This window comes from Molossus molossus, unplaced genomic scaffold (genome assembly GCF_014108415.1).
Source record: "Molossus molossus isolate mMolMol1 unplaced genomic scaffold, mMolMol1.p scaffold_m16_p_11, whole genome shotgun sequence".
Classification (NCBI taxonomy): domain Eukaryota; kingdom Metazoa; phylum Chordata; class Mammalia; order Chiroptera; family Molossidae; genus Molossus; species Molossus molossus.
In genome coordinates, this window is record NW_023425346.1 from 47,452,484 (window position 1) to 47,465,947 (window position 13,464).

The 13,464-nt window shown below is 35.9% G+C and overlaps 1 protein-coding gene across 5 annotated transcripts in view; it reads right to left on the minus strand.

The window, feature by feature from the left end:
• SCN9A (sodium voltage-gated channel alpha subunit 9) overlaps positions 1-13,464 on the minus strand; it is an 87,022-nt gene that overhangs the window by 48,126 nt on the left and 25,432 nt on the right. For 4 of the 5 annotated variants that reach the window (XM_036253709.1, XM_036253710.1, XM_036253707.1 and 1 more), the window contains 6 exons: positions 11,866-12,204; positions 9,110-9,239; positions 7,692-7,930; positions 4,275-4,448; positions 3,147-3,503; positions 793-1,266 (listed from right to left, as the gene is read on the minus strand). In XM_036253709.1, the coding sequence (XP_036109602.1) occupies positions 793-1,266; positions 3,147-3,503; positions 4,275-4,448; positions 7,692-7,930; positions 9,110-9,239; positions 11,866-12,204 (1,713 nt within the window). Of the gene's footprint in view, positions 1-792; positions 1,267-3,146; positions 3,504-4,274; positions 4,449-7,691; positions 7,931-9,109; positions 9,240-11,832; positions 12,205-13,464 lie in introns of all 5 variants that reach the window. The other variant, XM_036253706.1, reaches the window with a different exon arrangement.

Genomic DNA, 13,464 nt, shown 5'->3' on the forward strand with positions numbered 1-13,464 from the left:
CATCCTTAGGACTTTCTAAGCATTTTATATGTGTTCATTCATTTTACCCTCACCCAACCCTATGATGCAAGGACTAATAATTTTACAAATGAGGAAGCTGAAGGCTCTGTTTTTAAAGATGTGTATAGGTTTTGAATGAAGAAGGAAATCCCAAGCAAAGTCATTCAGGCAGTGTATGAAGCTCTGAAGGAAATGGCCTGTCCAGGTGTAAGAGCTCCAGGCAAACACTAGCAGACAGTTGGTCAAAGCTAGTGGGGGCCATGATGTGAAGACTTTACCTACAGTTATAATTCAGGAGACTTGGGGACTAAGGATACTTCAAAGGAGTGACATGATTAGGAATGATCCTGAGTAAAAGTAATCAAATCAGTAGACTAGAGTACAGGAAAAATTGGGGCAGACACCAGTAGGGACTCTACTTGGAATGGTGTAGGCAAGAAGCAGTGAGTTCACAGGCCAAGGTGATGAAGAGTAGCAGTGGAAGGTGATGAAGAGGACACTGTGAAAGAAAACTCTATATAACTTTATAACTGATAATGAACTGGGGGGGAAGGAAGGTGAGATTTAAAGATACCTGGTGCTTTTGAATATAGCTAATTAAAATTAAATCAATTATTAAGAACCACTAAGTAAAACCTTACCAGGTGAACCTTCACCTACTCTGTAAACTCACACACACAAAAACTATCCATCAGTATGCAATATGAGAACTTATAACACAACAATCTGAAGTGTTTATTCATTTCCTACTAATTAATAATATGAAGCACAATGTGTATAAAACAGTCTTACCCCTTTGCTGTATTCACTATCTGAATCACTGCTAAGTTCTTCCGTGTTCATATTTTCCAAATCAGATTCCCCGGTTGCAATGGGCACAGTCACTGTGAGGCTGAGATTATGAATAAATGACTGACAATCACTTTCTTCCAGCAAGTATTTATCCATCACAATCCTTCCAAAACCACTGCTTTTATCTTTTTCCTTGTGGAAATTGTGATCTTTGCTCATTTCCGCAACTGTACGGTTATAGTTTTCCTTTTTACTGTTGAGATCTTCCGCTTGTCTTGTCTCTTTGGAAGTCTTCGGTTTGCTGGAAAATGCTGTTCGGATAAATTCACGTGTGGTCTGTTTCACATAATTTATTCCCTTCTTAATTCTGGCCACTGCGATCTGCAGGTTGTTGGCCTCCGTTTCCTCGTCACTCGCTGTGAGATTGTCTGAACTGAATGAGCTCAATAACAAAGCCAGAAATAGGTTGAGGACCTATATCAGGGTGGGGGTGGGGGTGGAAAAAGAGGGAGACAGGAAGTTAAAGAGAAGATAAGTACACTTTTGTGAAACGAAGGTCAAAATCCACACCAGCAATGAAGATCCCTGCACTTCTCCACACATAGATAAGGACATGTGACGGGTAGAGGGGAGGCAAGACTCCTCATCAGTCTCTCTCTATACTAGCTCCTGTGAACTCTGGATGTTCAGCCATACCCATGAAGGACTAGCACAAGGAGCAAAGAGAACACTCCCTTTACCACTATCATTATGTCATTCTGGAATTCATTCCTGCAGCAGGAGGCCCTTGGTCAGATTCTCGTGGACCTAATAAGCCCCACTAGTGTTTACCTATAATTAATATACGTTACCAGGGAGAAACAGGAGAACAAGAAAATTGTGACTACTATCTAATGTGCTGAAGTAAGGAGGCCAAGTCACTTTTCCCAGAAGATAAATGTTACTTGTTGCAACAAATGGAACATATCATACTTGCAGCCTTCCTGTAATAAAATATTCTGTCCAAGAATTGTGCCAGCTTGCAACTTAATGAGGCTTTTAAAGCAGAGAAAAGGGCTTGCTCATAGAACTCAATTCAAATGAGATGATGGCATTATGATCTGGGAGGCTTCAATGCCAATTATTTTGGCCCTAGAAGAGATTTAAAGAGGTCAGGACAGTTATCCTTGAAGCAAAATCTCATTTGTGTACAAAATCCTTTCTGTTGTTCCTCCCTGATGTACTGTCCAGGTGAATTCAACATTGCAAAAAATAAGGATTCTCACAGAGGGCTGAAATAAATTACATTTAAACATTGTTTTATATCAACAAAAAGGTAACAGAATGGCCAAAGACATCTACCACATATTAATATAATCAATATCATTAGGGAATATCTCTCTACCACCATCATGTGATTATTTGTGTGTCTGTTGAGAACATTTAACTTCTACTCTCAGCAGCTTTCAAGTATATATGATTAACTATAATTACACTCTATAAACTAGATTTCCAGGACTTATTCATCTTATCACTGGAACTTTGTACAATCTCCTATTTCTACCTCACATCCGCAATCCCTGGTAACTACCATCCCAGCTTCTATTTCTATGTGTTTGGTTTTCTTAAGATTTCACATATTTCACTAATAGGCTTCTGTTGTGTCACTTCTTCACTAAGAATAGATATCAACAATTATTTTAATTCCAGTAAAAATCATAACAAGACATTAATATTTTATCATAGTCTGCTGGATATCAGAAATGAAGATGAAATCCATTTGATACTATGTATCCATTTTTAAATTATGCAGAGAAATAAATATTAATAACATATATTTCACTCAGTGTCATTCTGATTAATGTTCTTTACCAGTTTCCTAATGTAAACTTGAACTTACTAATATTCAATTTTCCTAAACTACCCTCTAAAACTTATAACTTTTAATTATTTCAATTAATTGGTAGCAAAATGACTTAAGGAATAAATGAGAGAAAAGAGAGAGAGAGGTCTGTTTAGCATATCACAATAATATACAGAGGACCATATGTGAAACATAATTTTTTGTTTCTTTCCTTTCAGATTCAATTCTACATCATTGGTAATCCAATGATGGCTGGTTATCAGCTTTGGGAATTATACTTCTGTCATCTTTCATTGGCAAAACCTTGTAAAACATATAAATATGGGTTTTCTGGCAAGAAAATTAAGACATTTCATTGTCCTTTTTGTTATTCTTCTATTGAGATGATCAATGTTCTGTTATAATTAATAGTTTTAGATCGAATTATCCTAAATTCTAAAATAACTAGTTTTATCCTCACACAACAATTTTCTATGAAGAATTTTGAGTGTGTGAACATCTGATTACATACCACGAGGTTTCCAATGACCATGACCATCATGTAAACAATAAGGCACATGCCTTGACCAGCGACCTCCATGCAGTCCCACATGGTCTCTATCCACTCTCCACACAGCACGCGGAACACAATCAGGAAGGAGTGGAAGAAGTCATTCATGTGCCAGCGTGGGAGTACACAATCTGAATTGATTTTGCAGACACATTCTTTGTAGCTTTTACCAAAGAGCTGCATGCCGACCACCGCAAAAATGAAGACGATGATGGCCAACACCAAGGTGAGGTTTCCCAGGGCCCCCACTGAGTTACCGATGATCTTGATCAGCATGTTCAGTGTTGGCCAAGACTTTGCCAATTTGAAAACTCGGAGCTAAAGGTAAACACAAAGCATGATATTATTCTGATAAGTTTTCATGTTTCCAATCTTGAATTTTATTCCAAAATTTAAGTGCTGACATATTGTCATTACCTAACACAAAATTGATTATTTGTATTTTTAATTTTCATCTATTTACAATATTTCTGTTATTTTGTTATACTTGCTCCAACATAATTACCAAATATGTTTTGAAGGAAATGTGCAATTTTAGTTCAGGATTTCTATAAAAGCCTCAACATGATTTCAGATATAGAGTTAATAATTTATCCTTAATTCAATTTTCTGATACTTTTATAAAATTTTAATGTGGGCACAGGGATTAAGACTAATCTGTTAGAGAAAAATGCTTTAAAAAGTTTTTACTTTTTTTGTATTTTTGTTATTAACAATAATTGTTTTGGGAAAAATGATTTAATCTTTAATTATCAAATCCACAAAGTAATGAATATATTATAATGGTTAAAATTCTGTAAACCATAAGCTTCTTTCTGGGGAATAAATCATTGTCCTACTGGGTAAAGAAATATTTTCTATTATACTAGTTTATACAACTAAATATGTCTTCAAGATCCTAAAGTTAAGTATTCATGTAGCTTTGAGCTCTTTAAATTCATTTGCTATTGAATTAAGTTTATTTTGAGATATCAGACCTAATCTTTTCTTTTGATTCAAGCCTCCTAAAATTTTACATAATAATAAACCTCAAACAAAGAAAACACCCTTTTACATATAGCATATAATGTAAGGTTGGTTGATATTTACCAGTCTGAATGATCGGAGAACTGACAATCCATCCACATCTGATAGAAAAAGCTCCACTAAACTTAAAGTCACAATAATGCTGTCAAAAATATTCCATCCTACTTGGAAATACTCATATGGATCCATGGCAATTAGTTTTAAAACCATTTCAGCTGCAAAAATCCCAGTAAAGACCTAAATGAAAAATAGAATTTTTTTTATGGTATTATTAGAAGGTATGGAATCAACATAATGATGATACAGACTATTTGTTTAGCCTTTACTGTTCCTTGGATAGTGTGCTAGATACTTTACAAATGTATGTTATTATCTCATTTAATACTATCAAGAAGGTATCATTATTCTTCCAGCTATAATACAAGCATTGAAGGGGCAAAAAGCTCTAACTCTTCTGTCAGCTCTGATTATCCTTAAATAGCACTTCAGAGGAGCATATTAAAATTCCAGATAAATAAAACATTTGACAACTAACACAGATATTCTATGAAAAACAAAACTTATATGGTCAATAAGTTATTCTGGAAGAAAATAAAAAGAAAACTTGGATACTGAGATTTTCAACCAGTCTTTTTTTCTAGTCTGATTACTCTTAGAGTAACAAAGAACATGTTGACTCACTCTTTATAGATTTATCAATATAAGAGAAAAAGTGTTTAATTGACACAGGGGCTGTTAAAGCAAGACTTCCAAAGCTTTGACACAAAAGTACATCACAAAGTATAATTAATTCATGACACTGGTATCAAACAACTCACTTAAAAAGGCAATAGTGAAAGACTTATATATGAATAATTCATAAACAAGGTATAATTTGACTCAAATAAACTGACCAAAGAAATTTCAAAGGGAAATGGTTAGGTCTATAACCACATGAGTTAATCCTAAAATAATGCGGCATCAAGAAGACAGTCAAGGGGCACTCAGACTTGGGACTGTGGTAATTGATAAACACAGTGAATGCTTTTGTGTGTTCACAGTGATACAATCAACTTAGTAAAAAGGTACTTTTTTTCACGATGTGAACCTCCAACAATTAGAAACTAGATAATCCTGTCTTTTTTAAAAGAGGAGTCAAAGGGAAGAAGAATGCTAATTCAGAGAGCAAATGGGGTACAAGCATTCTGGCTACGAAAATTTGTAAGCAGTTTGGGAGAGAAGACTGACCCAGAAACACTCTTTGGTTTTAAAGATCATTTGGTTTAGAACCATGGCAAAAGTGGAATTACCTGATACAGATATTCACTACGGCATCCAGAATGATTCATATTTATGAAGAATCATAAGCTTGGACCCTTTGGTCATGAAATAAAACCTCTGTCTACTTCATGTAGATTGTCAGAAAGTAGCATTTTGTTGTTGTAGTTTGCAATAAGGCATTAGTTACGTTAGAGTATGACCAACACTGCATATTTATAATATCACTTTGGCATCAACTTTTCTAATTAGATCCCATATCTTCCAGAAGCCTGCAGGTCACCCTCTTGCCTATCCTTATGTCTCCTGTGTCCAGTTCAACCATTTTAACCATTTTGGTTCCTAGTGTTCTTGCTTTTTTTTTTTTTAGAGAGAGTAAGGGAGAAGAGAGAAAAACATTGATGAGAGAACCATCAATCAACTGCTTCCTGCACACCCCCTACTGGGGACAGAGCCCACAACCTGGGCATGTGCCCTGACCAAGAATCAAACCAGTGATCTCTTGGTGCATAGGAGGATGCTCAAGCAACTGAGACACACAGGCTGAGCTGTGTTTTTGTTATTAAGGTTTGTTTCTGCTGATCAATTGAAAGCATGATGATGACGATGATAGTAACAATAAGTTTAATTTGTTGAGTACTTAACTGTATGCCAGGGTAATAAATTAAGTAGAAAGTGTTAAATCCTATTCCAACAATATGATAAATAAAGTATTATTATTATATTATAAATAAAGAATTATTATTATTATTTCATAAACAAGGTACTATTATTATTATTCTAGGAAGCAAGAGAGAGACAGAAAGTCACCTACAAGGGAACTCCTATTAGATTGTCAGCTGATTTCTCAATAGAAACAATGAGGCCAGAAGGGAGTGAAATGAAGTATACAAAGTAATGCAGAGCAAGGGTCTGAATCTAAGACTACTCTATCCAGCAAGGCTATCATTCACAATTAAAGGGAAATAAAGAGCTTCACAGATAAAAAATGGCTAAAGAAATTACTACCACCAAACCAGCACTGCAAGAAAAGCTAAAGAGATTGTTGTAAGAAAAAGAAGAAATAAAGAGAGAAACACAAGCTAAAGAATAGAAATGGCAATAAATAAGTACCTATACTAATAACCTTAAATCTAAATGGCTTAAATGCTTCAATCAACAAACACAGGATAGTTGATTGGATAGAAAACATGACCCATATATGTACTGTGTACAAGAGACCCACCTCACAACAAAAGATTCATACAGGATGAAAGTGAAGGGATGGAAAAAAACTTTTCCAGGCAAATGAAAATGAAAAATAAAAAAATTAAAAAAAATGGAATTGCCATTTGACCCAGTGATTCCACTTCTAGGAATATATCCTAAGAAGCCTGAAACACCAATCAGAATGAATATATGCACCTTAATGCTCATAGCGATGCTATTTACAATAGTTAAGATCTGGAAACAACCTAAGTGACCATCAGTAGTTGAGTGGATAAAAAAGCTGTGGTACATTTACACAATGGAATACTACACAACTGTAAGGAAGAAAGATCTCTTACCCTCTGAGATGACATGGAGGGACCTGGAGAATATTATGCTGAGTGAAATAAGCCAGTCAGAGAAAGACAAGTACCATATGATCTCACTTATTTATGGAATATCATGAACAAAATAAGCTGTCAAATCAAAATAAATCCAGAGTCATGGAAATAGAGAACAGACTGAGAAACCTCAGAGGGATGGGGGGTGGGAAGAGATAAACTAAAGAACTTATATGCATGTATGCACAACCAATAGACTCAGACATTAGGTTGGAGAAAGCAGGAGGGTGGTGGGAGAAGGGAGTTAATGGGGGGAAAGAGAGAGATATCTGCAATATTTTCAACAACAACAACATAAGCATTCAGAGGTTTTCTGAAAATATGTGGGTATGTGCTTTCAAGGAAGCTGCAATGTTATTATAAAATGGGTAAGAAAGTATCAAATTTTAAAGTATTAATATCAAGAAACACACTGACAGAAAAAGAAAACAACACTAACAGCTCCCAAAATGATGACTCTTTAGGAAAATATTATTTGTAGATATTAACACTACTGCAAAACTATTTAAAAAATAGTATCTATCACCAGAAACTTGACTCTGTACAATGATTCAAATTGGGAATTCTGAACATGCATAATTATCTAGCTGTGTATCCTTGTAACTTAAAAAAAAAATGACTTTAAGTGACTCACCAAATTTCCCACAGTGAGCACGTTTTTGAATTCGTCAGTCATTGGGTGATGCTCCATAGCCATAAACAGTGTGTTCAAAACTATGCAAATGGTAATCGTAAGATCTACAAAAGGATCCATTACAATAACATACATAAGCTTTTTAAATTTTATCCAAAATGGAGAGCAGTTCCAGATCAGGAATGTGCGTGCAAATCTGTACCACCAAGACGGGCATTTTTGTCTGGACTCTTCAAGTTCTGGGAGGAATTAAAAACAGAGAACACAGAGTCAATTATTTGTATGTTTTATTCCTAAGTAGTTAAAAAGCAGCAGTACTCTTTCACACTGAAACAAGTTTTCTGGTTTAGACTTTGCAAATTTAACAGTACTGTTTCGGAAATCATAGCATTATTCCATAAAAATGTAATATTACATAACATTATTACCCAAAAATGTAATAACCCTATAACCTGTTCATTTACTAGATCAAGCCGAAGTAAGGGGAAGGCAGTGAAATTAGTGACTGGTAGCAGATATGGCATCTCTCAGAGCAACATGTACCTAATATGTGATGGTAAATGAGACAACCTATGTTTTCTTAAGGGAAAATGTATACTTCTCACCAATATGCATACTTCCCTCCTATATCCTTAATCCCATGACAACAATAATATAATTCTACTCTATCCAGGAAAAGCTCTTGCTAGTTCGCAGGTGAAAACAATCCCAGAACAAGGGGACTAGAAATAATTTATGGAGTGACTCATACAATTAGCCCATTTGCTTCTTCCCATGAGTTTAGGAGGTGGGTGCTGTCTGGCGAGGTGGTAGGTAGCCTTTGGACAAGATAAGAACTAGAGCATATTTTGGGGGGAGAGAATGGGAGCCAGCACATGATAAAAGTTGCCACCCTTTGACTCCCTTCTCAGTGCACAGGAGTGTCCAACCCCTATTATTAACATATTCTCTAAGCTGCTTTCTCTAATGCTTTTTCCTCATAATTTCAACAGATGTCATGTCACATGTGAACATTTTACAATTTTATAGAATGTACTCAGAGGCAGCAATTTATCTACATCTGGAAGTATTATTATTTTCTTACATATTAGAGAGACGATAAATTCAGAGAGAGTAGGTCAAGTTTCTAAGATTACATATTGAAGAACTATACAGTCCTGGGTTAACCTAGGTTCTTCATTAATTACCATTAAGATATTTATCTTTGAAAGTTCATGTCATTCAATGCCCGTCTTTCATCACCGATAATTTTATCCATGTTTAGCACATATAGATAATTCCATTAGTGTCCAATGGTTATCTTTACCATTGCTTAAAACCACTTTAAGTTATTTGAATTCTTCCTAAGAACTTCACGCACTGAGCAGGATTTATCTGAATTTCACTTAAACATCCGTAAATAAAATGATATTACCTACCTTCTACAGTATTTGATAGTATGCTTGCTCTACTCATTGCTCTTTGTCTGAGATGGGGGTCATTCAACATATCTTCAGAAAGGAGATAGGAACTGGAACGTCGCTTTTTGTGTATTTGATTGGTTGTGCCCTAAAAATTATGATTGATTAAACTTTAAAAAATATCATTCTAATAAATTATAGGTATAAAATAAAATCTATCTTAAGTAGCTAATGAGTAACTAAAAGTAATTTGAAATGAGATTGCTGCATTCAAATCATGGTTCTGCTATGTACTGGTGTATCACAGGAGAGTTACCTGACCTCTCTCTGTCTCAGTTTCATCATCAGTGAAATGGGATAAGCAAAGTACTTGCTTTACATTCTTGCTACAAGGAGTAAAGGAATGAATACTTAAGAGATAGAATATTAAAGGAGCTGCTTTTATTGTTATTATCACAATCATCATCTCTCTATCTTTTTGGGTCTCCAATGTATTCAGGTTGTTTTACTGTGTAAAAGTCTTATATGAAAACAGCTAAACAAGTGTTCTTGGGGTGTGTGTGTAAAGGGGTAGAATCTCAGTATTCTCTGATAAATTTCTTTAATTATTCTTTGTTGAAGTAACAGCATTAATGGAAGTAACTGTAATGATTATTTTTTATTGCCAAGTCAGAGCTCATGAACTGATCTGAGTACATGATGATAAATGACTCAGTTTGAAAAGGACAATTAAGACTGATGGGAGCTGTAGCAAAACAGAGAATGTAAGCTCCATGTAAAAGAGGTGACCACTGTTTAGTTCAAAGGATTGTTGCCATGCAGGAATATGAGCTCAGTTTTACCAGGTATATTCATTTTTATGTGAAATACCTTATTTCTTAATCTTGGCAGCAAATTCAAAGTTAAAACACTATGCCGGTTCAGAGCCAGGTCAACAGCACACACACAAACACACATACATATATACATACAAACAACTATACAACTCTACATTTATCATCGTTCTATACACCTATAAGTCTATCTGTTTGTGTGTTATGTATATATGTGTATATATATACATACACACCACCTACAAACAAACATGTATAGTTCTAGAATTATACATTTGTATAGTTGTACAGCATATATATATATAAATATATATATATATAAATAAACATAGACACTCAGGCATATATATGCCCATGTGTATATGTATGTATGTAAGTATGTGGATGTTCACAGACATATACATATCTACAGGTGGCTTTTTACAGAGATCTCTCTATAACTATTTCTTTGATACAGTCTCTACTTCCTGACTTTCCAGAAGCAGAGACTTCTTTTTCCCCATGTTAAGACAAAAATTTGTTTAATAAACAATTGAAATATACAATTCAGATGAAATTAAAATATTTAAACTAGGATATGATCTCCCAATTTGATATAAATGATATAATCTTTTACAGATAATACACATTGAAAAGCAAAACTCAACAAAGATCTGGTTGCACAGAAATTGAACATGCTCATTTGACAGGGAAAAGTGCCTAGACAGAAGGGCTGAGCTGTATCATGCAGCGCAGAGGTCACATGGTACGTAAAAGCACATGCATTCATTCCAACTGAAAGATGTGTGGCCAGGGCTTCGATGGAACTTTATTCTCACTGGAAATGCTGCATTGTCTGCAAATATGAATATATGAATAAGCAGCGTGAGTTCAAAGCTTGTTAGGTTAGTCAAAGACTTTGCTGAGATTTCCTAAGGCACTGTAACATAGTTTAGTGGGCTAAAGAGGTAACCTGGAAACTCCAGAAACTATAAAGGTCTCACTTTGAAACCTAATCAGACCCTTTAACCACTCAGTGATTCCTAAACTCTTGAAATTGTTGCTTTTTTTTTCTTTTTATGTGTGTGTTTGTATTAATGTGTGTTCTGATCTTACGTTATTATTCACAGACTCACAAGCAAAGAGTATTTTTTCATTGCAAACAGTAAATTTATTTGTGTGTGGGAAAAAAGCATCGCCATTCTAAGTTATCTCCATGTGACATTGGACAGAGCCAAGTGTGGTGGTTTAGAGCATAAGCTCTGAAACAGAGGGTCTCTGAACTTCAGGGTTCCCATTTATTAGCTTCATTTCTCTGCTTCAGTTTCCCCTTTGTCAACAGGACAGTAACATATCACCTCATGGGGCTTTTGTGAATACTAAGTACATGTTTGCTATCATTATTGCTATTATTAACAACTCAAATAAGATCCCTTGCCATAAGGTGTAATATATATTAAGTAGTCACTTGAAAAAGATAGCAGAAGGTGGTAAATAATCCAAATTTCCTTAGAAAAATGAGACCTAGTATCAACTGATAAGAGCATCACCATCATTAAATTTTCTATGCTGATATATATCTTTTATGAATTGTTTTATAAAGGGATAATTTATAATCTTCAAGTATAATAACAATAGGTAAGTACCTTTTTAAAAAATGGGGTTTTATATTCAATCATTATGTTGTGCACCTGAAACTAATGTTATATATCAATTATATCTCTTAAAAGTGGGGTTTAAAAATCTTTGAATTATATGCCTATAGCACATAGTAAAAGGATTAAGTTAAGGAGTTAAAGGTGTGTTTCTACAAAGTATTGCAAAATGCAGCGCCATTCCCAGGACCAGAGAAGGCCCCTCCAGCAGAAAAGAGTGACTGATGCAAGTACAAGGGCGGAGCCATGCCTGAGCTATGTAAAACGTCCTTACGCTGTCATCAGAAGTTGCCTTATCTATTATCACCTCTGGCAGAAGCTGTCCATTGGGGAGCATGAGGGCTGAGGGTCCATCAACCAGGGAGACCACACCATTGCAGTCCACGGCACTGTTCATCTTCCCGTTCACCGGCGGCATTGGGGAGGACCTACTGGCTTGACTGATGTTACTGCTGCGCCGCTCCCGAGGTCTGTGGGGCACAAACAAGGAGCCCCTTCTGCTCTCGCTGTCTCCGAAGATGCTGTGCTCGTCATCGGCAAATTCAGTCTCAGATCCTACATCTTTTCCTCGACCTATGAAACTAAAAAGACTTGTTCTGCTGCTGCGCCTTTGAGGAAACAAGGAGGCACGAATGCTGAGTGGTGACTGCAGAAAAAAGAAAAGATGACATGTATCTGCTGAAGCACCTAAAGACAGAAGTGCGTGTCACATAATCACCATGGAAACCACTGACCTGAGGGCAGGTGGCTCTATGCTGGTTTAAAAGAAACATATTTCAAAACAAAGCAATTAAGCAAGAAGACAAATTCTTCCAACTCAGGGACAGAAAGACCGGAAGAACCCATCCTTTCAGGACCAGGTACATGTTTGCAGCTGCAGGGCTCTCTGCTATTCTGGCCTGGAGTGACCTCTCCGATCTTTTTGTGCCATTCATTTTGCTACAGAGGACATATTACTTCAAAAACTAATTTGGCATTGATGCCTGTTATTTAGATTTTCATCTCTCAATCCCAAAGTTACATAAGTATTAAACTCTCTTGATTTATGTATGTGCTGTATGCTTCTTTGCATTCCATTGCTTAGAACTCTGCCTTACACACTGACTGCTCAGGTAAGGCATATTAACAAAGACCTTTTCATACTAGTACGCTTATAAAGTCATAAAATATTAGAACATGGAAAAGAACTTGCCCAATACCAAAGGTGGGAAAAGTCACATTTATATGACTCACGTCCAAGATAAACTGTGTCTATAAACCAAACTGAATGCATATTTTTTGGATGGATCTAATTCAATAACTGTTAGTGCTTACTATGTAAAGGACAAAGTGGGAGGCTCCGTGAGTAATGGAAAGTGTGTATACCAAGGTTTTGCTTTGACACTAGCTCAGGCTGCTCTTATCATAGCTCTTTTTATTGATAGTGCACGTATTTAAGTTCTGTTTTGCCAACTAAATTATGAAGTCTTTGACGTCAGGGACTATATCTTTTATTTCTACGCATATCTGACAGGTTTTGCAGACTGAAGTCTTAGAAGCTAGGACATTTAAATGAAGACACAGGTGAGAAGTATAAGGGGCCACTGGACAGTTGATTGAGGGCAGTGGAGAGGACAAAGGGAAATCTGGGGGATGGGTGGATCTGAGCTAATGGGTGAAGAGTGGGTGGTACTATGCCAGAGGAAACAAGGAAGAGAATTATCCTCCTTAGAGAAAACCACAGTGTGCTAAGTAACAAAGGCATAGAAGCACAGGGCACGTAGGAGAGAGTGGAAAATCATGGTGGCCTGAGTGTACCCGAAGGCACAGAAATGTAGGAAATGAGGCTAAATGACATGTGGGTCTTGGATAACGTGTGGGTTTGTTCTCTGGACAGTAGTCAACAGAGTTTATTCTTTATTTGATT